Source organism: Pseudonaja textilis, chromosome 7, assembly GCF_049901715.1.
Source record: "Pseudonaja textilis isolate UNSWEBS1 chromosome 7, rPseTex1.2, whole genome shotgun sequence".
NCBI classification, from domain to species: Eukaryota; Metazoa; Chordata; class Lepidosauria; order Squamata; family Elapidae; genus Pseudonaja; species Pseudonaja textilis.
Genome location: NC_141996.1, coordinates 30,577,706 through 30,603,849, shown reverse-complemented (window position 1 = coordinate 30,603,849; position 26,144 = coordinate 30,577,706). Strand labels below are relative to the sequence as shown.

The window sequence follows — 26,144 nt, the reverse complement described above, 5'->3', positions numbered from 1 at the left end:
ATATTGACTGATAGTGTTCATTCTTGTTTTGTTATTTAGGATGATAAAGCCATTTTATGGGATGTTAATGGCAAAGTAATTTCAGAAATACTATTGAAAAATTTGTAAGCTTAAAATGAAACAATTTTTATACCTCCAACTACGAAATCTCTCCGAGATGTTTACGTATTTAAAAAATACTTTTCTATATTTTAGGCTATAGCATTCAGTGTTAATGCAATGTAAATTATTGTAACTTAATAGTGATATCTGTGAACTTGGCTCAGTCCTGTAGTAATTTGGTAATTGGATCAAATTGCTGCAGTATACCAGTTTTACAAAGGCAAGATGCACTAGGGAGAATACAGAAAAATTATGAACAACTACTTTGAACATAGCTACCATCATTTATCAGCTGGAAGAGTTAAACCCAGGAAACTCCCAGTCACTTGTACAACATCTGCCTAACAACTTTAACGTTGTAGAGATTCTCAATCATCCAGGTCATGGTCCCAAGCACACTTTCAGGAGGCAACTGGAGTTTGTTTTTTCTTTGAAGATGTTTCACTCCTTATCCAGTAAGCTTTCCAGTACCCTGTCAGAGCTGAAGAAACTTCTTTGAAACGTCTTCAAAGAAAAAACAAAGTCCAGTTGCCTCCTGAAAAAGCACTTAGGACAACTTTTAACATTCTCTGTAGAAAGCCAATGTGCCTCTGAATGCAAAGGATGACATAAACAAAGTACCAGGTCAGTAGTGGGCATTCCTGAATAATAATCACATCTCACAGCATCAGCCAGGACTCTATAAATGGAGCACAGTATCCTCCCCTCTGTGAATACGGGATTCCACATCAAATTATCACATTGTGACTAGCTTATAGGGCATATGCCAATCCAGTATCTGATTTTTTTTTAATATAGCAATAGCACTTAGACTTATATACCGCTTTATAGTGCTTTACAGCCCCCTCAAAGGGGTTTGCAGAGTCAGTATATTGCTCCCAATAATTTGGGTCCTCATTTTACCCACCTCTTAAGGCAGGCTGAATCAACGTTGAGCCTGGTGGAATTCGATCTGCCAAATTGCAGTGAGAGTAGCTTGCAGTACTGCACTCTAACCACTGCGCCACCGTGTATATGTAAATACGATATTGCACTTCAGTGGTTACAAGGCCTGGACATTGGTATTTGAACATATACATTTTAAACATTTTTTTGTGTTTTACAAATTTAGGTAAAATGCCATATGTTAAATATGCTGCAACTGTTAAGTTGCAGTTCCAAGAATTCCCGGTAAACATGATCAACTGGGAAATCTGAAACAAAGTTTGCTAACTAGTCCTTATCTGGGAGGAAAAAAAAAACACCTAAAACAATTGCTTATATGCGATGAATTAATCACATTTTATTTACAAGGTACTACGTATTATCCAAGCGAACAAGTGATAAAGAAAAAGTTTTAAAAGATAGGAATCCTTTTTGAAAGTCCCTTGGAGATAAAGTTCTGTCCGAGCTGCGTTTTCCAGTAATTATTTTTCGGCTTCAGTAGAAAGTGCAGAATCAAATCAGATACTTTACAAAATCAAGCTGTAAATCTTACAAATTAAGGTCACTTTCATATGCTCATGGAAGTGCTTTAAGAATTATACGAGCATACACAGTTCAGCCAAACGGGCCATTTGCAGACTGATTAGTTCAGTACAAGAAAAGAATTACACTTATTTAACGCAATGTAAAGAAACTATTTTGCCTATATTACACGTAATTAACCGTGTCCCCCTCCAATGCCCTCTCCGCCTGTATTAAAACGGCAGATCATTTTCCACGGCCCTGGAAACGCTTTCCCGGCTCCAGCATTGCGACGCTCCTCAAAACGCTTCCCCTTCCCTCCGCTCGAAGGGCTAGGCTACATCTTCCTAGACCTCACTTCCGCTTGTGCAGCAGCCATTTTGTCTTTCCGTTGATCCGGCTGCCCGAGCTTCTTCCTCCCACCCGTCGCCGAGGACCGCGAAACTCCAGTTCCACCTCCTGGGGCCCGATTCCTTCTGGACCCGATGCTTCGGGTTTTTCTTTATTTTAACCCTTCCCGTGATTCCCCCTTTCCCCTTGCTTTCCCCTTCGCTCGCTCCGAGTGGTCTCCTTTCTAACACCTGTGACAGGAGACACCACCCACCCACGACGCCTGCTTATCTTCTCCGGAGAGTTCCCTCGTGTCTCCTCCGCTGGGGACCCGAGAGCTCAACCCACACACCCCGAAACAGAACTGGACCCGCATCGGACCTTTCAGCGGCTGAAGTGGCCCCCTTCCTCCGCTGACGAGGGGGCGTCTGCCGGCCGCCACTGGCCTCCCCGCCCGCCATGTCGAGCGAGGAGAGCTACCTGGCCATCCTGCGCTACTTGACCAACGAGCGCGAGCCTTACGCGCCGGGCACCGAGGGTAACGTCAAGCGCAAGATCCGCAAGGCCGCCGCCTGCTATGTGGTGCGCGGCGGGACCCTCTACTACCAGCGCCGGCAGCGAGACCAGCAGCGCTTCGCCGAGCTCGAAGTGGTGCTGCAGGCCGAGCGTCGCGGCCGCCTCATTCGGGCAGCCCACCTGGAAACTGACGGCTCCCACCGGACCCGCTTGCAGACTTGGCAGCGCCTCTCCAGGCGCTATTGGTGGCGAGGTGAGGAAAGGCGCTAGGTGGGTGGGGATGGGAGGAGGAAGCGGGCGGGGGGGTGGGGAGAGGCGTCCCTGCGTGACCGGTCTTGGCGGGGCGGCGGAGGGGCGAGCACGCCGGCTGGCGGTGTGTTCGGAGGTGCCTCGCAACGGCGCCGTTGACACGCGCGACTTACTCGCCCCACCTCTGGTCTTGAGCGCCGCCTTCGTCAGACCGAGGCGCTCTCTTTCGAAGCTGCTAAAAACGGAGGCCAGGGAGTTGCGAGGCTCGTTGCCGAAGATGAATTTCCGTGCGAATGGGCTTATGCTCGAAAAACGCCAGCTCGGTTCAGCGGCTTCCTTCCCCTGGATCACTTAACCACGGTTAATGATTGTGAAATGAACCCCGTTTTCTGCATGGTTGCATGGATGCATGTTGAAGACTTAGTTAAAACATTTACGGCTTCGTTTGATCAACAGATAAGGTTAAAGGGCTTTTGGATTATTTGTACGTTTGAGGTGCATGTCTACGGAGATGTCATGGTTGTCCCAAAGGTGCTTTTTCCAAGAGGCAACTATATTTAAAAGAATGCAAATGACTAGCTGTCTGCAAGGAATATAAATCCTTCCATTCCCCACCATCCAGTCATAGCTGAAGAAGCTTCTTGGATGAGAAGTGAAATGTCTCTTCCCCCCCACCCCACCCCACCCCCCAAAAAACCCCTCACCACCCCAAGAAAATCCAGTTGCCTCTTGAAAAAGCACCTTTGGGCTGGTTGTGCATTGACTCTACAGGGGACTGCTTGCCAATGTAAAGTTTCTTTTCAGATCATATGTTGAGCCAATATGATCTGTAATCCCCAAACGGACAGCAGTTATTTATAAAAAAACAAAAATTGTATAAAATAAGAGGTTTCTAAATTTTAAGCATATTTTCTTTTTGTAATAACCTTCAATCAATGCAAGGCAGACATGCAGCTTCAAATATGATATAGCACTAATCAAGAAGGCTCTTTTAATTTACATAAGTTAGCTTACTGTAGACAGAAGGCAGCTGCATATTTTCTGTAAATTATCAGATAGAAGTTCTAATGGCTCAGACTTGTTTTGTTTTGCATAATTATAGATTTCAGGGTAGAAAGTCTATAGTAGCATGTGAATAGCCAAAGCATTCTATTTAGGCAGAACAAAAAATATGACTTGTAAAGAATCCTCTCTGCTTCATTTCTCCATATGTTTTTGATCAGTACTATGGCATAAGTATGGAAAATTTCATTTTGTACATTTATAGAAAGTATAGGTCTGAAAACTGATGGGAGTACTGAGATGGCAAGAAGATTTGAAAATAAACATTGGCTCTAATTTAGTCTGTTTCCATGCAACCAAATAAAAGATGGGTGTTTTTGAATAACTGCCCAATATTGAAAAATTTAAATATATCAGTTTGTGCATCAATAAAACAATACATACAAAAGTGTTTTGTGTTTTTTAAAGGTATCCTGAAGCAAGTTAAAGATTATATTAAAGAATGTAGCAAATGCCAGGAAAAATTAGATCGTTCTAGATCATTGTCAGACCCTTCGGAAATGTTGGAAGAGCTAGGATTGGATGCAATTTCTCATGAAGATAGTAATGAAACAGATGATGAAATAAATAATTCCACATCACTGCCAGCAGCATCTCCAAAACCAGTGAAAAAGAAACCAATAGCCAAGCATGAACTTGTATTTGTAAGTAAATGTTCATATATAATCTGGCATGGAAATTTATTTTACATTTATACATGTATAATATACACTGCTCAAAAAAATAAAGGGAACACAAAAATAAGACATCCTAGATCTGAATGAATGAAATATTCTTATTAAATACATTGTTCATTACATAGTTGAATGTGCTGACAACAAAATCACACAAAAATTATCAATGGAAATCAAATTTAGCAACCCATGGAGGTCTGGATTTGGAGTTACACTCAAAATTAAAGTGTTAAAAAACACTACAGGCTGATCCAACTTTGATGTAATATCCTTAAAACAAGTCAAAATGAGGCTTAGTAGTGTGTGTGGCCTCCACGTGCCTGTATGACCTCCCTACAATGCCTGGGCATGCTCCTGATGAGGTGGCGGATGGTCTCCTGAGGGATCTCTTCCCACACCTGGACTAAATCATCCCCCAACTCCTGGACAGTCTGTGGTGCAACGTGGCGTTGGTGGATGGAGCGAGACATGATGTCCCAGATGTGCTCAATTGGATTCAGGTCTGGGGAACAGGCGGGTCAGTCCATAGCATCAATGCCTTCGTCTTGGAGGAACTGCTGACACATTCCAACCACATGAGCTCTAGCATTGTCGTGCAATAGGAGGAACCCAGGGCCAACCGCACCAGCATATGGTCTCACAAGGGGTCTGAGGTTCTTATCTCGGTACCTAATGGCAGTCAGGCTACCTCTGGCGAGCACATGGAGGGCTGTGCGGCCCCCTAAAGAAATGCCACCCCACACCATTACTGACCCACTGCCAAGCTGGTCATGCTGGAGGATATTGCAAGCAGCAGAACGTTCTCCATGGCATCTCCAGACCCTGTCACGTCTGTCACATGTGCTCAGTGTGAACCTGCTTTCATCTGTGAAGAGCACAAGGCACCAGTGGCGAATTTGCCAATCTTGGTGTTCTCTGGCAAATGCCAAAGGTCCTGTACGGTGTTGGGCTCTAAGCACAAGCCCCACCTGTGGACGTCAGGCCCTTATACCACCCTCATGGAGTCTGTTTCTGACCATTTGAGCAGCCACATGCACATTTGTGGCCCGCTGGAGGTCATTTTGCAGGGCTCTGGCAGTGCTCCTCCTGTCCCTCCTTGCACAAAGGCAGAGGTAGCAGTCCTGATGCTGGGTTGTTGCCCTCCTATGGCCTCCTCCACGTCTCCTGATGTACTGGCCTGTCTCCTGGTAGCGCCTCCATGCCCTGGACACTACGCTGACAGACACAGCAAACCTTGCCACATTGATGTGCCATCCTGGAAGAGCTACACTACCTGAGCGACTTGTGTGGGTTGTAGACTCCGTCTCATGCTACCACTAGAGTGAAAGCAGCGCCGGCATTCAAAAGTGACCAAACCATCAGCCAGAAAGCATAGGACCTGAGAAGTGGTCTGTGGTTACCACCTGCAGAACCATTCCTTTATTGGCGATGTCTTGCTGCCTATGCTTTCCACCTGTTGTCTATTCCATTTGCAGAACAGCATGTGAAATTGATTGTCAATCAGTGTTGCTACCTAAGTGGACAGTTTGCTTTCACAGAAGTGTGATTGACTTGGAGTTCCATTGTGTTGTTCAAGTGTTCACTTTATTTTTTTGAGCAGTGTATATCTCTTCATACATAGCAGATTTAAGATGATACTTAATTTGCTTTTGCTTGTTTTAGTTGTAACAATATGGACTGTCTTTTTTGATTCCAGGTTGACAGTAAAGGCCTTGTGAAACAATCTTCTCCAAAACATTGTCAATCAGTTTTGAATCAGTTGAACCAACAGCGGCTTTCTAGTCAGTTCTGCGATGTTACCTTACTTATTGAGGGAGAAGTGTACAAAGCACACAAATCTATTTTGGCTGCCAACAGTGAATACTTCAGAGAACTTTTTATTGAAAAGGGAGCTGTTTCTAGCCATGAAGCAGTAGTAGATCTTTCAGGTAATGTATCATAATATCAATGAGTTTATTAATTATGCAGATTTTAAAAAGGCAAATCAATTGACTATATAAAATATATTAAGAAAGACTATGCTGTCAAGTTTTCTTGAAAAAAAGATGCTTGAATTTTTTGTTTATTTTTTGTGCTTTTTGTTTCATTTGATAGGAAGTAATTTCGACAGTGTCCCCCGATTTATTTATTTAATGAATTTATGTCCTGTCTTTCAGGATAATAAAGGACCCATTCTATAATAGTATATCAATATACCACACTTAAATATAACTAAAATGATTTGTATTAGTAATGTTAAATACAGAATTACATCATGGCAGCTTATGACCTAAGTGAAAAGCACTGAAGCAAATGTTTACTTAAAACAGAGATAAGGAATGAATGCATTTCTATGCAGAGGATTCCTGAGATTTGTGACAACTATTGAAAAAAGACCCTGTCTTCAATATTCATATACCGGCAGACTTCTGTTTTTATAAAATAAAATGGTGAGGGTCTATTCTTTCATCAAATCTTTCTAATTTTGTTTGTTTCTTTTGTGTGCGTACGTGCAGGATTTCGGAAAGCCAGTTTCCTCCCTTTGCTAGAATTTGCTTATACTTCAGAATTAGTTTTTGATTTTTGTAACATGGCCGCTGTAGCTGAGCTAGCACAGCATCTTCTCATGACAGAGGTCCTGGAAATCTGTGAAAATGTACACAAACAGATGGAAGATAAACAAATCACCGTATACCAGAAAGGAGATGTCCAAATAGTAGAGGTAGCTCAAACTATTTCAGAGCAGAATGAAAGTGAAGCTAATCCTGTTGCCAGCACTGAGCAAGCAATACCTACCGAAGATCCAGCAGCAACGGTGAATGGAACATCTTCAAATACCGAGGCAGAAGAGATAACTGTGTCTGAAACTACATTGCAAATTGTTTTGGAGCCTTCTGCAAAGAATCCTCCTGAGCTCCCGGTGCATACTCCTGCTTTGGAAACAACAGAAAATGAAGAGAAAGCCCCAGTAATGGAATGCTCCACAAATCAAACTATAACTGTGGTGCAAACTGAGCCTTCAGTAGCAGAGCAAGTTATTAGTACTCAGGCTGAAAATGAGGCTGATAAAAATATAAACGGAGATCCATATGTGAACAGTGAACATAATGTGAGCAGCAAAGGAGATGCAGAAGTTGCTGCTGAGGATTCCCAGGAAGGGCTTAAGCGAAAACGTGGTCGGCCTTGTAAAATGCAGGACATTCCACAATCACAATCGGAGACCACAGCTTTTAGTCAAGATGATACTTACAAAAGCAAGCTTCGCCAGCGATCTGTTAGTGAGGGTGGCTATATTCGACTGCACAAAGGTACTGAGAAAAAACTACAGAACAGAAAGCCAGGCCCCAAATCAGCTATCCAGCAGGTATAAGTCTACTAAAAATCTGATTTTTCAAAAAAAATGTGTGTGGGTGGGGAGGCAGGGGTGCAGAACTATCTATAAAAATTGTGAATTTATAAATACATTTTTTTTTCCTTCTGGCAAGCACATAAAGTGATATTATACTAGGACTTTAAAGAACCTAAAAACCAAATATACTGTATATCAGCTGTACAACAAAATGATTTTAATTTTCCTATTAATATAACAATTATATAACAATTAGCTAAGCTGATTGGAATAGGGATAGAGAGAGAGAGATAGCTGGATGATATTGTTAATTAATTAAACTTGTGTGCCACCCAATTCTCAATAACTATTGGCAGTTGACGATAATCAAACAAAAGAAAAAATGGCAAGTGGGACAGATCAGATAGAATGAAGCAAGAGATTTTACTTTGCTTCACCAAAGATCTGGGTAAAGAGCTAGGTCTTCACTGCTCTTCTAAGCAACATCAGAGTGGGGTCCATCTGGATCTTGGTAGAGAAGAACCTCATTTCAGAGAGCAGGTGTTGCTATAGAAAATGCATGTCTTTCGGTTCCTCAATAGATGACATGATTTAAAGCAGGGGTCGCCAACCTTTTGGACCTCAGGGACCACCAAACTCATAATTTTAGATCCCAGGAGCCAGTAACTGGTTCTGTGGGTGTGGCCTAAGTTGTGGGTGTGACTTGGTGGTCATGTGACTGGCTGAGCATGGCTTGTATGTAAATATTATAAATATATGAATATTGTTTTTTTTAATTAAAAAAGAGCAACTTTTATCCAAAATCAGGCAAAGCAGGCAGGCAGATTGAGTTGCTCACAGAATCACAGATTCATTCAGAAATCTATCTGCCATTGGCTAGCTCTGTCACATAAAATTTGCTAGCAAACTCACAAAATTAACTCACAACACACCATGTATGTAAATGTTGACTTTTTTATTAAAAAAGCAACTTTTATCCAAAATCAGGCAAAGCAGGCAGTTTGAGTTGCTCACAGAATCATTCAGTGATCTATCTGCCATCGGCTAGCTCAGTCTCTCAAATTTGCTTGCCGTGAGTCTGCACTGAATTTGCTTGCAAGCAAACCTTCAGTCCTAAGGGAGGTTCAGCTGTGCTTAGCTAGAAAGCAAGAAGTCCAACCATTTCCTGCTTCCTAGCTAATCTAAATCTCCCAGCACAGCAGAACAGATGATGGTCAGAAAAAGGAAAAATAGCAACTTAGCAGACAAGTTTGCCAGGTAAAGAGTGAGTGGGCGGGGAGGGTTTCTGCGGGCCATGTGGGCTGTGCAGCCTTGTGTTTCTGTGCAGCCTGTATTGATTGCTTTGGGGGGGGTGCTCTGGGGGTGAGATTTCACTGCAGCCCATCAAAATTTTCTCACGGCCCACCGGTTGGCGACCGCTGATTTAAAGGAACACAGAATTCACAAATCTTGTAAGATCAAATTGATTGGGCAGATAGTTTGGCAGACAGGTATATAAAAATTGTATATACAGATTATATTCTTTCAAACAACTTTTTTCTTTTCCATCAAATACAGATACAAATTTTCAATGCATTTAAAAATTTATTGAGATTGATCAAATATTTGTTTCCTATCACTTAGATAGAACTAATAAGATATATTTACCAATTATGAAATTATGCTGTATGGCATGGAGGCATGATTTGGCTGAACTGGTGGACAGGGAAGCTAAATAGAGTTATGACTGAGTGGAATTTGGGTGGGAGAAATCAGAGCCATGAGTTACATTGCACTACTTTAAGAAATATGACACAAAAGTACTGGCAACTAACTTCTATATTGTTAAAATACCAACATGGTTACGTATCAAGTCACTAGGAGTTAACTCAAAAAAAGATTGGCTTTTCTGGTCATGTATGTTGCTTCTCTACAGGTAATATGTTTGAGTTGTTGGTTCTGTTTTCTGTGTAACTAATATTGTTAAATATATCATTTTTTTAATCAGGTTGCTATGAAGCTAGTGCAAAGAGGCAAGAAGATGAAGCAACCCAAAAGAGAGATTATAGAACACAATGAGGCAGAAGCTCAGCACAAATGCAGTGAATGTGGGATGATTTTCCAGAGACGTTATGCTCTTATAATGCACACATTGAAGCATGAGAGGACGAAAAATTATAAATGCCCAGTAAGCACTTGGTAAAATGTATTATGAGTAAAGTTTCCTATTATAGTATTAACATATTCTTTGAATGCCAAGTTTCTCTGATGGAGTTTAACCTGATAATAGTTCTTGAACATACACTTCAATCCTTGTTTTATAATGATCAAGATCCATGGTTTGAACCATTACATTGCAGGTGGAGTGGCCATTTCCAAGTCTGGGAAATGTAAATAGACTTAATTAGACACATCTGGCTAATCAACATTTGATTTTCCCAGAGCGGAAAGTTACATATTTTATCTTTCAATTGAAACATATATAGTTTCAGTTGTATATGACTACACACACCCACACATCCCTATATCCCTATTTTTTAAATAAGATTTTTCACAAGAGGTCAAATATTTGTTTCCTTAGCTATGCAAAAAAGAGTTTCAGTACGGTGCTTCACTGCGAGCTCATCTTGTTCGTCATACCCAGAAAAATGAAGTGACTGTTGCAACTGCTAATATAGAAGAAAGTGGTGCTGCCACGAAGGGAAGAACTAAGCGAGAATTTATCTGTGATATATGTGGAAGAAGTTTGCCTAAACTCTATTCTTTGCGAATCCATATGTTGAAACATACAGGTGTAAAGCCACATGCATGTAAGGTAAAAAAAACAAAAAAAACCTGTTTCCTTCACTGCAATGTTATTGCACTTTGTCTGGTAGAAAATAAGTTTTGGAATTCCTGTCCTCTGAGGTCCAATCTGTTTCTTCCTAAATTTCAGCAGAGCAGTTAACATCTGTTGTTTCATCTAGTGCAGATAGAAAACATACTATGATAAAAGTGTGACATTGAGAGCTGCATACTTTGCATATTTCTGGATAATTCTAATTTTAATGATGTTTATATTGTAAATAGGCTTATTTATTTTTGAGAGGATTGTTTTCAATCTATGGAATTATGTTGATTGTTAGTCTCCCAGACTCTTCAAGTATGGAAAACATTGTCAAATCATGGCAATCATAGAGATATTTTTTCCATTTGTTCCTAACCTGGTGCTTTAGGTCTTCTAACAGTGCACTTATTATTGCTACAAGTAAGTGTATCCACCTTGTTGATCCTCTCCTTTCCTTTCATTTCATCTTTCCCGGCATCAGAGTATTTTCAAAGCACTAGGTGCATAATGTATCTGAAGTAGGACACTTTTATAGTTATTTATTTAGTTATTTGATTTATAAGATTGCTCAAATCAAACTGCATGTCTGGATGGTTGACAACAACAACAAATAATATCAAAAAAGGATAATTTACATCTCAAGTGAGAACTCTGGATTGATTTGTTCAGCAATCTATTTATTTGTTTTCTTCGTGGTATTCTCATGAGTTTTCTCCAATACCAAAGTTCTAAAAAGTTGATACTCTTTCTATCCAACTTCTTTGAATCCCATTACTATTGCCTTCTGCACAGTATGAATGATGTCTTTGCCACTATAAGTACAATGATCTGCCTCCCAACAACTTTCTATATCACTGCTGCCCAATATAGACAGCTACTTGCTTTTGCTGTGCAGCTGGGATAACCTTTACAACTTGGGACATTCTGCCGGAAAATATAATCTTCACATACACACTGGGATCTTTGCTTATTCCTGCCAGGAACACCCCCCACCTCCCTTTCTCCCATCACAGTGAAGCAGCAAACAGTATTTCTGAGGGAATGGATAACATGCAACCAAACAAATAAAAAAGTATCTCCCCTAGCAAAGTAATTAGTTACCACAAGGCTTTGCAAACTCCAGATGACCACTAGATGGTAGCAAAAAGTGGGTGTTTTTGATGTCTTTACTGTCACAGAGTAGTTGTATGGATTTTTTGCAATTCAGATTTCACAGTCCTAATCTAATTTCCAAAGAATGCTAGCCCTAGGGAAAAAATGTCAAGTACTTATGGATCATACAGTATAAGCAGATTCAGTGAAGCTTTCTTCATCTTAGAGTATTGCTGTTCAACTTGAAAGACAATATTATTTTTGTGATTTGTTTAATAGATTTGTGGAAAATCATTTACCTACAAACATGGTTTAAAGATGCACCTTGTATTACATGAGGCACAAAAGCAATTTAAGTGTGAATTGTGTGACAAGTCCTTTGTCACAAAAAGAAGCCTTCAGGAGCATATAAGCATTCACACAGGTAAATGACATACATTATTAATTAATGTCAGAAATAAAATAATGTAAAAAGGACTATAATGTCACTTTTCTATCTAATGAGTTCCCTCTTTCACTTTATTTCTATACTTTTATACATCCAAAAAACTCCTACGTAAGATGGGTTATGTGTAGTAAACATGGTTTAACTACAGTCTGGCCAAAATGCCAATCAATGGGAATTATATAGGTGGTTTTTTTAAGACTAGAAACCAGCTATATTTAATTTCACCTTATTGATTGCTGGGGTTGAGTCAGCTGGACTGGGTGGCTTCTTCCTCTGCTATTTCCAGGATTGAATGCTCAGTGGGGTTGGGCAACAATCTGTATGGGACCAGTATTCTATTCATTCTGAAGTTGTAGAGAGAATATGCTCCCTGTTGAAACCTCCAAACAAGCTCAAAGAGTATAGAGCCAGTTTTCAGGAATGTATAAAACATGCTAAACTACAGCCACATTTTTAAGTAAGTGACTTCAGTAAAGAAAGTGAAGCATTCTACACATCTTTGAGCAAAGTCTTTGAAATAAGTCTTTTATGCTCTATATTTGACCAACTGTTTTAATCAGTATGTGAAAAATTATTTCCTACTGAAAATTATTAATATGTAGTATTTAATATGTTATTTGGGAGCAGGAAACAGCCATACTAGTTAAGAATAATGGCATAATAGTATCATAAAAGAGATTAAAATTTGTCGAGGGGAGGTAATATGAGAAGGGGGAGTTGGATTATTTGTTTATTTCAGGTTTAGAAAGTTTATGAGTTAAGATAATAGATTGTGAATATTTTGTTTCCTATCAAAAATTGAGATAGTTACTTATCCTCTTGCCAGATTGTCATCAGATGTTAAGTCTAGGAGCCTTTTGGAAGTTGCATGTGATCTGTAGTTTACCTAGCCATATATCAGATACTTTTATCATTTTCAGGAGAATCAAAATACTTCTGTTCACACTGTGGAAAATCTTTTCATAGAGCTTCAGGACTTAGTAAACACTTAAAGAAACACCAGCCCAAACCTGAAATCCGTGGCTATCAATGCAACCAGTAAGTATAATTAAGGTTTTAAAAGGTTTGAAAGTAGCTTGGCTAATCTTGGTAAGTAATAAGTGATTTTTTTTTAATCTTGGTGAAAGCCAAAATTGTTTAAATATTAGTTGAATTATTACAAAATTTCTCAAAACTTTGAAATAATTTGTAGGCAGTCTTTAGATTAGAATTGTAATATCATTTTTATTAGGTATTTCTAGAGTAGGACTTAGACTATTATATTGTATATTCATGGTTCCAGATAGCCGTGATCTGAATCTCTCCTCAGTGTTATTAGGCTGTTTGGCTGGAATTTTTGCCCCTTAAAAACATTTCAGATATTCTAATTCTAATTTCTTTATTCTTCTCCTTATTGTTTTCTTATAACAGGAGTTCAGTTTTAATTTTTTTCCAGAAATCTCAATACAAATTCCTAAAGGGAATTAATTCTCCTGTTCAGGATTTCAGCCCACCATATTTGTATAGTTTCAAATAGAGTATTTCACTCTCATTCCATATTTTGGGTTCATATCAACACTAAGCATTGTACAGCTTTCAGGTAAATTCAGTGCTCAGTGAGCTAGAAATCTTTTTAACCGAATGAGTGGGTTTTCCATTAGATTTTTTTTAATTTTTGTAATTCCTTATTCCTCAGTGTCTTTGAACTTACCAATATTCTTTGTTTTAGTACCTTTTGGGTTCCCTAATATTATAATAATAATTCAACTAATATTTAAATATTTGCTATTTTTACTTAGTGCTCTTGGTTCTTAAAATTGTATTAATCTTATTTTTCCATTGCATAGGGCATGGAAATAGTAGTTCAGATTAGTTTCAAGATAACAAATTGAAACCATTTTTTTTATTTTATAATGTTATTATTTATTCAGGAATAAAGTACTATGTTTGTCTGAAAACACGACCCACCCCAATAGTAAGGCCAACCCTAATTTTTTTGGATGGGCCTAATATTACCCCTACCCTGAAAATAAGCCCAGGGGAATGGGCGTGGCCAACACAAGTGGTGATACAGGCCCGCTGGCCCCTTGTGGCAGCGCAAATACCGGTTTTTGCCCTTCTCTTTCTGGGCACAGCCCTTCTGCTTGTTGAGCCACTTCCCCAAAGCCTGCAGCTCTGCGGCCAGCTGCTTTGCTTTTTCCCTCTTTTTGGGAAGCTCACGGGAGGCTTTTTGGTGAATGGGAGAAAAACGGGGAGGGGGGATTTTTCTGTTTGCCATCTATTCCTCAAGCTCAGCACATGTGATGACGTGGGACGTGGCACAAAGGCAACACAGTCACGTAAGTAAGAAAAGACCCTTTAATACCTCTAACTTTGCCCCCAATGTCCAGTTATCTTCAACTGTCAACTATTCCTCAAGCTCAGCACAGAGTGATGGCAGGCAGGAAAATTCCCCTCCCCATTTTCCTCCCGTTTGCCAAAAAGCCTACATTCCGAACGCTGAAGGTTCAGAATGGAAGTGATGGTGCGTCCATGATGCATCCAGCTCACGGGGTGTGGCTGCTGCAGCTCAAAAAAAGTAAGATCACCTCAAAAAAAAAAAAAGGCCAAGTGCTTATTTTCAAATCTAAAAGAAAATAAGACTCGGTCTTATTTTCTGAGAAACATGGTAGCAATATTGGTTGTAGAATAGTCTTGAAAATAGTTCTGGAATATAATCATTCCTTTTTCCTAACCTGATAGAGAATTAACTATTTTGTAGTTCAGGCAAATTGTTTCATATTTTTATAGGGATTGTTGAAAAATATGAACTAATAGTATTAATGTATACATATGGCTGCACTGTGGTAACCTTTCTCTCTTTTCTTTACTAAGGATTATATACATGTACTCTATATTATTCATCACAAATCTAATTTCAGGTGTGAGAAAAGTTTCTATGAACCTCGGGATCTCCGCCAACATATGAACAAACATCTTGGAGTGAAACCTTTTCAATGTCAATTTTGTGGGAAATGCTATAGTTGGAAGAAAGATTGGTATTCTCATGTAAAATCACATTCTGTTACTGATCCATACAGGTAAACAAAGATGGGTACTCTTGGCTGCAAATACTTAGATGTGATGGGATAACTTTTAACTGCAAAAAACATCATACCCAGTGAAGTTACTGAAAAAAAATCTCATTTTATTTTGCCTCAATATTTTGTTTTGATTTTTTTATTTAAGCAATCTATTACCAATTTATTCAATTCCAACAACTCTACCAGAGTTTATATCACTGTATATATCTGATTATATCTATCAATGTGTTTGTAGATTTAGACTTTCAGTATTGAGCTTTTGAATTATTAAGAGTTCTTGGTAAGGCAGAACTCTATGCAAATCAGAAAATAAAAAAAGATGATGTATTATAAGTGGATGATGAGCTATGAGATTACCTCTTGTTCTAGTATTTCACTTTTGCTAGCAGGTTGGAGAGCTATTTTTGAACTACACCAGCTTTCCTATATACTGTATCACTCCAGTAGATATCATTACTTATATTTAAAATATTTTTAACTACATTTTTTTTTAGTAAAGTTAGCTATCATGGAATATAAGAAAAGGTTATCCTTGAGATTTTCACAGGTTAGAAATTTTTTTATAATGTATTCAAACCAGATGATACCAATGAAAGAATAAAAATGTAAAAGAAATTTCTCTTTTACTTTAACATTGTAAGCCACCTGATCATTTGGAGTTGGATAACCTCTAGTGCTAAATAAAATCAAATAGTTCTTGGAATTTAGGAATGATATGTTAATGATACATTATTTATTTGTATTAGTGACAAGTGACAATGTCACCTTGGTGTTTTGTAGCAAAAAGGAAAAAACAGTTGATATGGTAAGCTTTTATGTACAGTTACAAATGATAAACTGAAAAAATAGTGGCTTAGGCAAAGCAGTAGTCAGTAGTTGAGGTATCAAGTTTATTCTTTTAAAATTTCTCCTGTAATAAATTAGAAGTTCCTTCTAATATTGGCTTCAATCTTCTTTATGTAAGAAAACATTCTCTAAACTTTTCTGTTTAATTTATGAAAAATGCAATCTCTGCTCACCCAATTTTCATGGCACTTGCTTTCAAGAATCAAGAGAAAGATGCATCTTGTGGAGTGAGAATATGATATCAATAGAAGTTTTGAAGTTTTATTTGGGCACAAAAAGTCCTGATCAATAAAAATACATAGAGCTATTGGTAGTTTGCCAAAGAGGGAAAAAGCAAGATGGCATTGAAAAAGCAAGGTTTCTTTTTTAATTAACTCTGCATAACTTGCATAAAATTTAGGGTTATAGCCCGCTCCCTTATCTGTCCCAAACTTCAGTTGGAGACTGTTTGCCATTGGACCTGAGAAAAGAAGGTGTTCTAGAGTCATAAACATTATTGCTGAGACAAGATAAAACTATATTGCTGTATACCTGAGCAGGAATTCTGTTTTGCTTTATTTGAAACATATTATCTAATACTGCATCCTTAATTATTGTATTTGTATATGGTTATAGAGTTTTTAAAAACTATCGGGCCCCATTGTCTCTTTGAGCCTTCCAAAAAATATTAACTTTTTAATACCAGTTCTCTACTTTAACTTGTTCTTACTTTCACAAATGGTAAGCACCCTAACATTCTTATTACAATAGTCTATTCAACTATTAGATTAGCATTTAAAAGATGTGGGGGGGGGTTGTATTTTATAAAGCTGTTATTTTCTTTGTGTTTAGATGCAATGTGTGTGGCAAAGAGTTCTATGAAAAAGCTTTGTACAGGAGGCATGTTAAAAAAGCCACTCACGGGAAGAAAGGGAGAGCAAAACAAAATTTGGAGCGTATTTGTGAACACTGTGGGAGAAAATTTACCCAGCTTCGGGAGTACAGAAGACACATGAACAACCATGAAGGTAAATGAAACTAGTCTTATTTTTTAAAAAATAGCATCTAAGATAAGATATTAATAACAGTCAGGTACCAGCTGTAAACCAAAGTGTGAGACAGCAAATAAAAATCACAATTAAATTCAATAAAACTAGTGGTAAAGGAGTGATGGTTTTAGAATAATAAAACAAAACAGCCATATTAAGAGAAATAAGAGTGTATTGGTTAGATCAGGGATGTTAAACTCAAGGCTGGAAATATCAAGGGACTGGGCTGCAGTGACTGGTGACTAAAACAGGTGGTATGCTAAAATGGGCCGAAAAACGGGCCCAAAACAGCCCAAAAAACTCCACACAGTCCATTTTCAGCCAGTAGAGTACTGCAGGAGGCCGTGGAGGTGCAAAAACAAGGTGCAGGGGGGCCGCGAGCAGACCCCCGTGCTCTGTTTTGGTCAGCAGGGTGCTGCAGGAGACATCCGTTCCTGCCTCCCTGGCTGCCGGCCCACAGAGGAGAACTATAATGCTGATCCGGCCCTCAAAGAAATCTAGTTTGAGACCCCTGGGTTACATTAGCAACTATAAATAAAAGGGATCTGTGCATGTCTGCAAATCTGAGTAGATGGGCTATTATTAATTTAAACTGGATAACTTTGTAATAGAAACAGTAGAAAAGGCATGGGTTAGTATTTCAAGGACCTCTTCACCCCAGGGGCCAAGCCTTTGTTCAAATGTGATACTCTGTAGTTTCCCCCAGGAACAGCTGTTGGGAGATCACTAAATCTTGCCAGCGATAGGATGCTTCTGAAATTGGGAGCAGTTATTTAGCTTGAAAAAGCCAAATGACTGCCCCAAAACATGTCTCTGAGTATGGCAGCCAGATCTAATTAGGCTTCCATATTCTAGATGTGTGGTCTAGAATCGTGTTGGTGAACCTATGGCACGTGTGCTAGAATGGCATGGAGAGGTTGCCCGGAAGAGCCCCACTGTGCATGCATGCGTGCTGCCACCGCCACCCGACAGCTGATTGTCGGGTATCTGGCGCGGGGCTGCATGGGAGACGCACAGCGTGCATGGGAAGATCGTGCATGCATGCACAGACACATGGCACGGGGATTGCACGCACATGTGCAGATACATAGCACGTGGAGGATCATGTGTGCATGCAGACACATGGTATGTGGGGGATCATGTGCACATGCACAGATGCATGGTGTGCGCGGAGGGTCGCACATGCATGCACAGGGGACGTGGGGGGCCCCAGCACACATTGCCTTCTGGGTGCTGGCAAGCACGCGCACAATTTTCAGCATGGGAGCCAAAAAAGGCTAGCCACTACTGGTCTAGAAGCTGCCTCTGCATATTTAGATATCCCATCATCGGGATTCGATTAAGTGAGAAACCACAGCTTTTCAGTTTCTCATGCAACGTTCTATCTCAAGATGAAACAAAGTCATCCCTTAAAATAAGGACTGTTAAGACCATAGGAAAAAAAGGTGACTTTAACCAATAAGAGAAGGTGCATTCCAAAAATAACTTTTGAGTTTCATTATACCAGCTTTATGGAATAAAACCATATTAGGAATACATCGTGGGAACATGTCATGTGTTCCTTAAAAATTTGAATTACACCTTCTTTAAAGAAATAAATGTCATTCACAAAACTCTTTTTTAATTTTAAACTTAAAAGGTTTTAAAATTGATAAGAAAAAACTGATGGAAGTGAGGGGAGCTGAAGGGCAAGAGTTGCTGCTCTGCAGTGGCAATTCTCTGGAACTGCCCCCGCCCCCCGTACAGATCAAATTGCCACCTCTTTTCTGTGCCAGCCAATAGGATAACAAGCTGCTGCTTTCCACAGTCCAGAAATATGCAAATTGGGTAGAAATTTTAGGTGGAAAGAGTCCCTTTTCTCTATAGCTAAAGATGACAACTGTAATGTAGTCAAGGCTTGGCACAAGTTAAGATCACGATTCAATAAACAAATAAAAAATCCAAGGGAGAAGATGAGAGACAAGGTGGGGTAGAATCCAGACTTCCAAACACAGCACAAGGTAAACATGGCAGAGCTGAGACTTGAAAAGCTGTTTTCAGAATTTTCTTCGTGGAGTTTGGCCAATAAATACGTCATTTAAGCCACCACACAGGCACACAGCTGAGATATTGTACATTACCCAGTTGTCTCTGTTCTTCTGCCAACCTCCTCCTTGGCCAGTCTGTCTGACCAGAATGCAGCTCTCTATGTTAAAAGCATGCCTCTGCTTGGGACTAGGTGGGTAAACCTCGGAGTCTGACAGGCTTGCCTTAGCCAGAATGGAGTTAATTGACTTCAACACTGCTGAAATTACACCCTCCAGAACTATTATCTCTAGAAGCCACTGCCTCTATTTTCTCTGCCTCTTCCCATTTCTAGTCCAGCAGGGTTGTAACATCTTTGTTGAATTCAAATATGTGTTCTAACTACCTAGGTTGTTTAGTAATCTTTTTACTTTCAAATCAATTGTTACTTTTTATTACTACTTTCATCTGGTTTACTTTATGGTTTATTTTATTTTGTTTTAAATGGTTTTCTGTATTCTAAAATTTACTGTGGATAATACGTTCATGTTTGAGATGTCCTTGGCGTTCTCTGCACTTAGCTGTTTTCTTGCAGAAGTTTCATTACCCAAACTAGATAACATCATCAGTGCTAATCTGAAATATAGTCATGTTTTTATCTCATGAAAATCATTCAGAATCAGTGGCAGCATGATAGAAATTAATGTGAGACCCAAACCTTCTGTTACTCTTTGGTAGATTTGGTTTGTGTGCGGCAATTTCTTTTTAATTTTTTTCTAGTTTTGTAATTTTTGCCATCTTCATCTCTTATTTTTGTTTATTATGGTATTTTTCCTATTTCATTTTTGTGTTTTTATTCATTTTGTTTTTATTTATTTCAAATGGTTTTAACTGGGATTAAGCAGTGTTTACATTTGATAATTAAATAATAAAGATATGGCTGTAAATGAGCATAGCTTGGATATCCTGCATCTTTAGGAAAGATGAAAGAGCTGAAACAGGTAAGCTGTGTTTGCAATTGCCCTATTGTTTTCTTTCACTTTTGTATGGAAAAATGGATGACAGATTCCCACAAATCCCATGATTTATTTAAAACAGAATCTATGGAGAACTGAATCTAATCCTTGCACCATTTTAATTTCTACATCTCTGATTGAAGGTAAAGATAATTGGCTAATTATAAATTATGTATCTGAACAGATATAATTATTATGTTGCATTTGCAACTTATTTCCTTTTTATCTGTCTAAAACTAGCTTTTTAAATTATAATCCCAGTAACATGCAAATAGATGGGAAGGAATGCCATTTTTCTTTTAACACTTAACAAACTTATCCTGGGTTTATAGGTGACCCATCAAGATTTCTCTATGCAAAGAGACTATAGACTATATAAAGGTTTATATAACGAACTTACTGGCTGTGAGAAAATCTTAATCAGCTTTTTATAATAATTTTCACTTTGTAAAAATTAGTAAATGCTTTCTTTATGTTTCTGTTGAATAGGTGTTAAACCTTTTGAGTGTCTAACTTGTGGTGTTGCTTGGGCTGATGCACGTTCCTTAAAACGTCATGTAAGGTCGCACACTGGAGAAAGACCTTATGTATGTCCTGTATGCAACGAAGCTTACATAGATGCCCGTACGTTAAGAAAGCACATGACTAAATTTCACCGGGATTATGTACCTTGTAAAATCATGCTGGAAAAGGACACACTTCAGTTTCATAATCAGGGGACTCAAGTCGAACATGCCATCAGTATTTTAACATCGGATGTGCCAGAACAAGAAACAGAGGTCTGTACTGAAGAGATTGAGACTGTAGTAATTACTGAAGAAACAGTTGACACTGTTACAGCTACCGAAGAGTGTTCAACAGTTTCTACTCTTTCTGACCAAAGTATCATGCAAGTTGTCAATTATGTATTAGCACAGCAACAAGGACAGAAAGTAGCAGAGGTTACAGAAGCTATTCAAACAGTAGAAGTAGAGGTACAGCATGTTTCTGATCAAGACTGAATACAAATATTCATTAATATAGTACCTTTGCAAAACAGCATGTAATTAACAAAATATTAACTGTCTGACTGGACTTTTATAGTAATTTCAGAATCCTCTTCCAAGTTTTGCGAAAAAACATACATCTGTAATTAAAAAGTAAATTCACCGGATAAGTAATGGACTTGCTCTAAGACTACTGCACCAGATGTAAATGCTTAGTTTAAAAAAACCCTTTAAAATAAAATCATTTATGTGACGGTGATAGTTATAATGTAATTTTTGATGCAGCTATTTTTTTTTGTTGAGGATTTAATATACCAAAGATTTGTGCCAATCATTTTCAGATTGTAGCTATATAAAGTTCAAGGAAGGATATGATCTACAAAAATTATGAATGTTATTAATGGAGATAAATATTGTGGTATAATATATTTATTTAGTCAAAATATCTGTATAATTTCCTTTAAGTACAAAAAATAGGATGACATAAACTTCCTCACAGAACAAATTTTCCATAAGAACTATTTCAGGTCAGGCTGCATTAAACCATCAGCAGTTATGGGAGAGAAACTGGGCAACATCAGCCAAGCATGAAAACATCTTGCATTTCCTGTTTTGCTTTACCTATTCTGAAAAATACTTCCAGGATTACATGTTTTGAGATTAGCTAAAGTATTTATATATATCATGTATAAACTGATAAAAATTGGTTCAGTTTAGGATAAACTAAATACAAATGCTGTAATATAAGAAAAACTGGATTGCTTAAATTTATTACTGTTCACCGTGAAGGTTCTAAAGTTTTAGCTTTCGTATTGTCCTGATATTTATATAATATTCTGTTTTAAAATTTAAGTAATTATGTGGATTAAAGTTTGTGAAAAGAAAATCAAATATTACCTATTAAAATGAATACACAATTTTGCAAAATAATAACAGCAAACAGTAGCATTGTATACAATATGTAATGTTTTTAATAAGTCAGCCCCACTTGCCAATAAAATAGCTTCATGAGCAAAAAAAGGGATATGGGCAAGTCCATGTACTCCATATACACTTAAAAATCTGTACAGGTAGTCCTCAATTTACAACAGCTCATTTAGTGACCGTTCAAAGTTATAATGGCATTGAAAAAAGTGACATGACCATTTTAACACTTACAACCATTTCAGCATTTCTGTTCTGACCCAAGTCATTCTGGTAAGGCACAGGTTAAGTAGAGTCTATTTATTGCTCACTCATCACAGCATTAAAAAGCCCACCAATGGTGCCTGTGAACCTCCACCCCAGCCCTCAGTTTTCCCTCAGTCTGAATTCCTCTGTTCCACAAACTAAGTCTTAGTTGACCCACAAGGCAAAGAGAGAAGTAACAGTACCCACAAGTACCAAATCTGCTACACAAGTCCAGAGTGCCCAAAAATCAAAGTACGGTCCAAAAGTTTGAAGTCAAGAGAGCCAATTCCAAAGTCCACGAGTGAAGCCCAAAGTTCAGAGGCAAGAGACGATCCAAGGCAGCATTCACAAAAGCCAGGGAGGTGCACATAAAAGCAAACAGGTGTTCCTGACAAACATGCCTTCCTCCAGCATCTGATTTGGTTCAATCATTCTTCCCCAGATGTTCCTTGGTAAGAGGGGTGGAGCTGCTTCCTCACAATCAGCCTCCTCTGTGCCTCCCTCTGCTCTATTCTCACAGGTGGGGAAAGCAGCTGTTCCTCATCAGAGGTGGTCTGGAGCCTGTTATCTGCGCTGGCCCTCTGCAGCTGCTCCACTCCTGTAGACAGTTCTCCAGTTGGCCGTCACTGCCCACTACCAGACAATCCTGGGACTGCCTCATCCTCAGCCCCTGGCTTTTCCACTCATTTTGAGGGGACTGTCCCCTCCCTGTTGAACAGCCTGGTTCCAACTCCTCTCTGAACCAGGATTCAATAAAGCCATGATAACCCCCATGGTCACATGATCAAAATTCAGATGTTTGACAATTGACTCATGATGGTCAGTGTCCCAGAGACATGTGATCCCCAACTTTCTTACAAGCAAAGTCAAGGGGAAAGCCAGATTCACTTAACTGTTGCTAATTTGACAACTGCAGTGATTCATTTAGCAACTGTGGCAAGAAAGGTTGTAAAATGGGACGAAATACATTTAATAAATTTTGGGCTCAACTGTGATCCTAAGTTGAGGAATACCTGTATTGTAAAATTGTCATGCCTTGTGGAAAATCTAGTTCACCTGAGAACTAGATTTTTTCAAGGGAAGGTTTTAGTTGTTCTAGTATATTTATTTATTTATTTAAGAAAATTTATATGGCTCCCAACTTACTTTCAGTGACTCCAGGTGGCTTTGCAAAATCAGAACAATGGGCAGATTGTGGGAATTCTAATTTAAATATAGTACCTAAATATTTGTGGTTTCCAATTTAAGGTTTCCCAGCACTCCCTTTAAAAATGTGCTAGTAGTATAATAAATTGGTAAAAGTAAGGTAATTTGATAAACCTAAAAGCTGTATCACTGTTTTAAATGATTAGTACAGATGAGTCTTTCAAAAAGGGGGGATTATTTCTCATGAAATATTTCCCGTATGTGATAAACTTTGATGATCCAAATCTTTTATGTGTAGATACATATCAGATTGTTGCCTGTAACAAGTAAGCTAAGTTACAGGTAGTCCTTGACTTACAACCATCCATTTAGTGACTTAGTTAACTTAGTGAACTTACATAGGACTAAAAAAATGGTCACATAATCAAAGTTTGGGTGCTTGGCAACCCAATTCTTCTTTATGAAGAATTAAACTTATTTATGACAATTGCAGTGTGCCAGGGTCATGTGATCACCTTTTGCAACCTTCTGGCAAATTAAGTCAATAGGGAAGCCGGATTCATTTAACTTTCTTATTACTAACTTAACAACTGCAGTGATTCACTTAACAATTGTGGCAAGAAAGGTGAAATGGGGTAAAACTCACTTAACAATTAACTGTCTTTCTTAGCAATGGTAATGTTGAGTTCAGTTGTGATCGTAAGTTGAGAACTATATGTAAAGTGCAGAAATAATGAATATTAAGCATATGAATGAAAACAGAAGAGATAGGAAATGGAAATTTAAAACTAATTTACATCTTCACCATGCCTCTCCACCTTCTATTCTTGCAAACCATGCTTCTACCATTTCTATAACCAATTCATAATGTCCTTCTCCCTTTAAATTTATCATTCTTTTCCATCGACACCATGCAGCTAATTTTTTCTGTTTTCCCCTTCATTTCAACCGATTCCTGAACTTCCTAAATGGGTGGCTGGCAATATAGTCTTTAAATATCCTCTTGCATAGAATAGGATGAGAACATGGAACAAAATTGGGTATTGCCTAAACTGACAGGATAACCTGTACTTATCATTAGCAGGGAATACTGCATGTGATATAGGTACTACTAAGGGTTCTAACCTACTCTAAATTATTATTAAATGCATTTTGTTTTATTTGATTTTAATAAAAATAAGTAGATTGAAATACTATTGTAAAATTGTTAGTTAAGCTAAGGTATGTGAAATTAATTTCCAGTTCAGTCATGATGCTGTAAGGTGATACTGTATGTTTTCTTTTTAAAGTACTTCTTTTCTTAGTCCCTATTTATTGTAAGAAAAACAACCCAAGTAACAAGAGGGTAGGGGTGTGCTTTTCAGCTGTCACCTTACACTTACCTGTATGCTTTGCTACCATGCAGTGAGTCTGCCATGAACTCTAGATTCAGATGCACTTCCTAGCCCTGCTAACAGATAGCTACAGATAGTTCTTACTACCAGAAATACAATTTGCTCTCTGAAATGCACAGAAAAATTTCCAGAGCTATATGCACTAGAGGAGAAAGTATTTATATGACAATTTTTTCAAGGAAGACTATTGTGAAAAAATACTATCCAGTACTACTAACAAAGACCTAGTATGGACTGATTATTCATTTGTTTGCTGAGCAAATATCCCAGTTTAGCAGTTTACTACTTTATGTTACTTTAGCAAAAGTGGTACATTGCTTTAAGCTCTGCATGTGGTCAGATAGTGTTTCCATAAGATAAATGACTAGAGCAATTATATTTTCTAAGTTTAATTCTTCTTTAGTGATATTGGCATAATTCCAGCAATTTTAGAAAAATCTGCTCCAAATATGACTAAAGTCTGGACACAATCCATTATACATCCTAAATGGTCTATATTCTGATGAAACCAGAAGGAAATGAGGTATTTCTATGGATTAGCCAATAGAGGAAATCAAAAGTTGTTTAAGATGAATTTTTGTTTTCATAATTCCCTTGTACAGTTTAGGATACAAATTATTTATAATGTAAGAACTTAACTGTGTATCTGGTTTTGTGTGACTAATACAGTTCTCTCAACAACTACATCATATGCCTAGACATTATGCAACATCCAATGTATGGTGTCCAATTTGCATTCCCATATTAAAGTAGCATAAAAATACTTTGAAATTCTGCAAAGATCTTATGAACACAAAACTGGGAGGTTTCACACTTAGTTATGTTAAATCTGAATTACAGAGCACATACACTACTACACTGTTTTGAGTTGCAGGAAAATTCTGAAAACACACATTAAGAGTAGCATAGAACTAGTCAGTTACAGACTTCAAAGATCCCAAGCAATTTATTTTGAAAATGCACTAAATAGATTTCTATTTATGCAGTATTTATAGGTTTTGTGCTTTTATGATAAGTAACTGAAAAAATAAATCATCATAAAGTCTTGAATTTGCATAAGGAGTAGAACCATTACAGTTGTAAAAAATTAACTTTTACATTTCTTGTATATAACGAAGAGTGGAAAGAAAATATAAATTACAGCCTTTAAATTGAAGACCAAATAATTTGCATGCAAATACTTAAAATAGCAAACATGCTTTGAACTTAAAAGCCCAGATGACTAACTGGTGAAGAGCAACTGATGAAATTATGGCTGAACTTTAAAAAAGAGTTGGATCAAGATCCAATAGTATGAGTAGATTTCCATTTAGATAATTTAGAGCATTTCTCATCTGCTACCCCAAAGCTATGGAGAACTCCCTTCAGGAAATTCTCGAGAGAACAATTGGGTGTGACGATAGAGACATTGGTACTGCTTAACAAGACAGTGTTAGATG

General features: G+C 38.1%; 1 protein-coding gene across 2 annotated transcripts; it reads left to right on the top strand.

Annotated features, from left to right (window-relative positions):
* Window positions 1-1,908: 1,908 nt before the first annotated feature.
* On the top strand, window positions 1,909-21,881 carry ZBTB11 (zinc finger and BTB domain containing 11). 2 transcript variants are annotated; one of them, XM_026700824.2, is made up of 11 exons: window positions 1,909-2,647; window positions 4,114-4,349; window positions 6,076-6,307; window positions 6,875-7,722; window positions 9,695-9,874; window positions 10,268-10,501; window positions 11,885-12,029; window positions 12,974-13,091; window positions 14,954-15,112; window positions 16,793-16,968; window positions 20,499-21,881. In XM_026700824.2, exons 1-11 carry the CDS (start codon window positions 2,338-2,340, stop codon window positions 21,008-21,010), a joined length of 3,150 nt encoding a protein of 1,049 aa, XP_026556609.1. In that variant the 5' UTR covers window positions 1,909-2,337; the 3' UTR covers window positions 21,011-21,881. The 2 variants fall into 2 exon arrangements, with proteins under 2 accessions (XP_026556609.1, XP_087793485.1); XM_087937359.1 differs by lacking the exon at window positions 1,909-2,647 and adding an exon at window positions 2,737-3,003.
* Window positions 21,882-26,144: the final 4,263 nt, after the last annotated feature.

Coding starts and splice junctions, on each gene's coding strand:
- ZBTB11 (XM_026700824.2), top strand. CDS start 2,338: ATGTCGAGCGAGGAGAGCTACCTGGCCATCCTGCGCTACTTGACCAAC. Junction 10,502..11,884: donor TAAAGCCACATGCATGTAAG/GTAAAAAAAACA, acceptor TTTGTTTAATAG/ATTTGTGGAAAATCATTTAC. Junction 16,969..20,498: donor ACACATGAACAACCATGAAG/GTAAATGAAACT, acceptor TCTGTTGAATAG/GTGTTAAACCTTTTGAGTGT.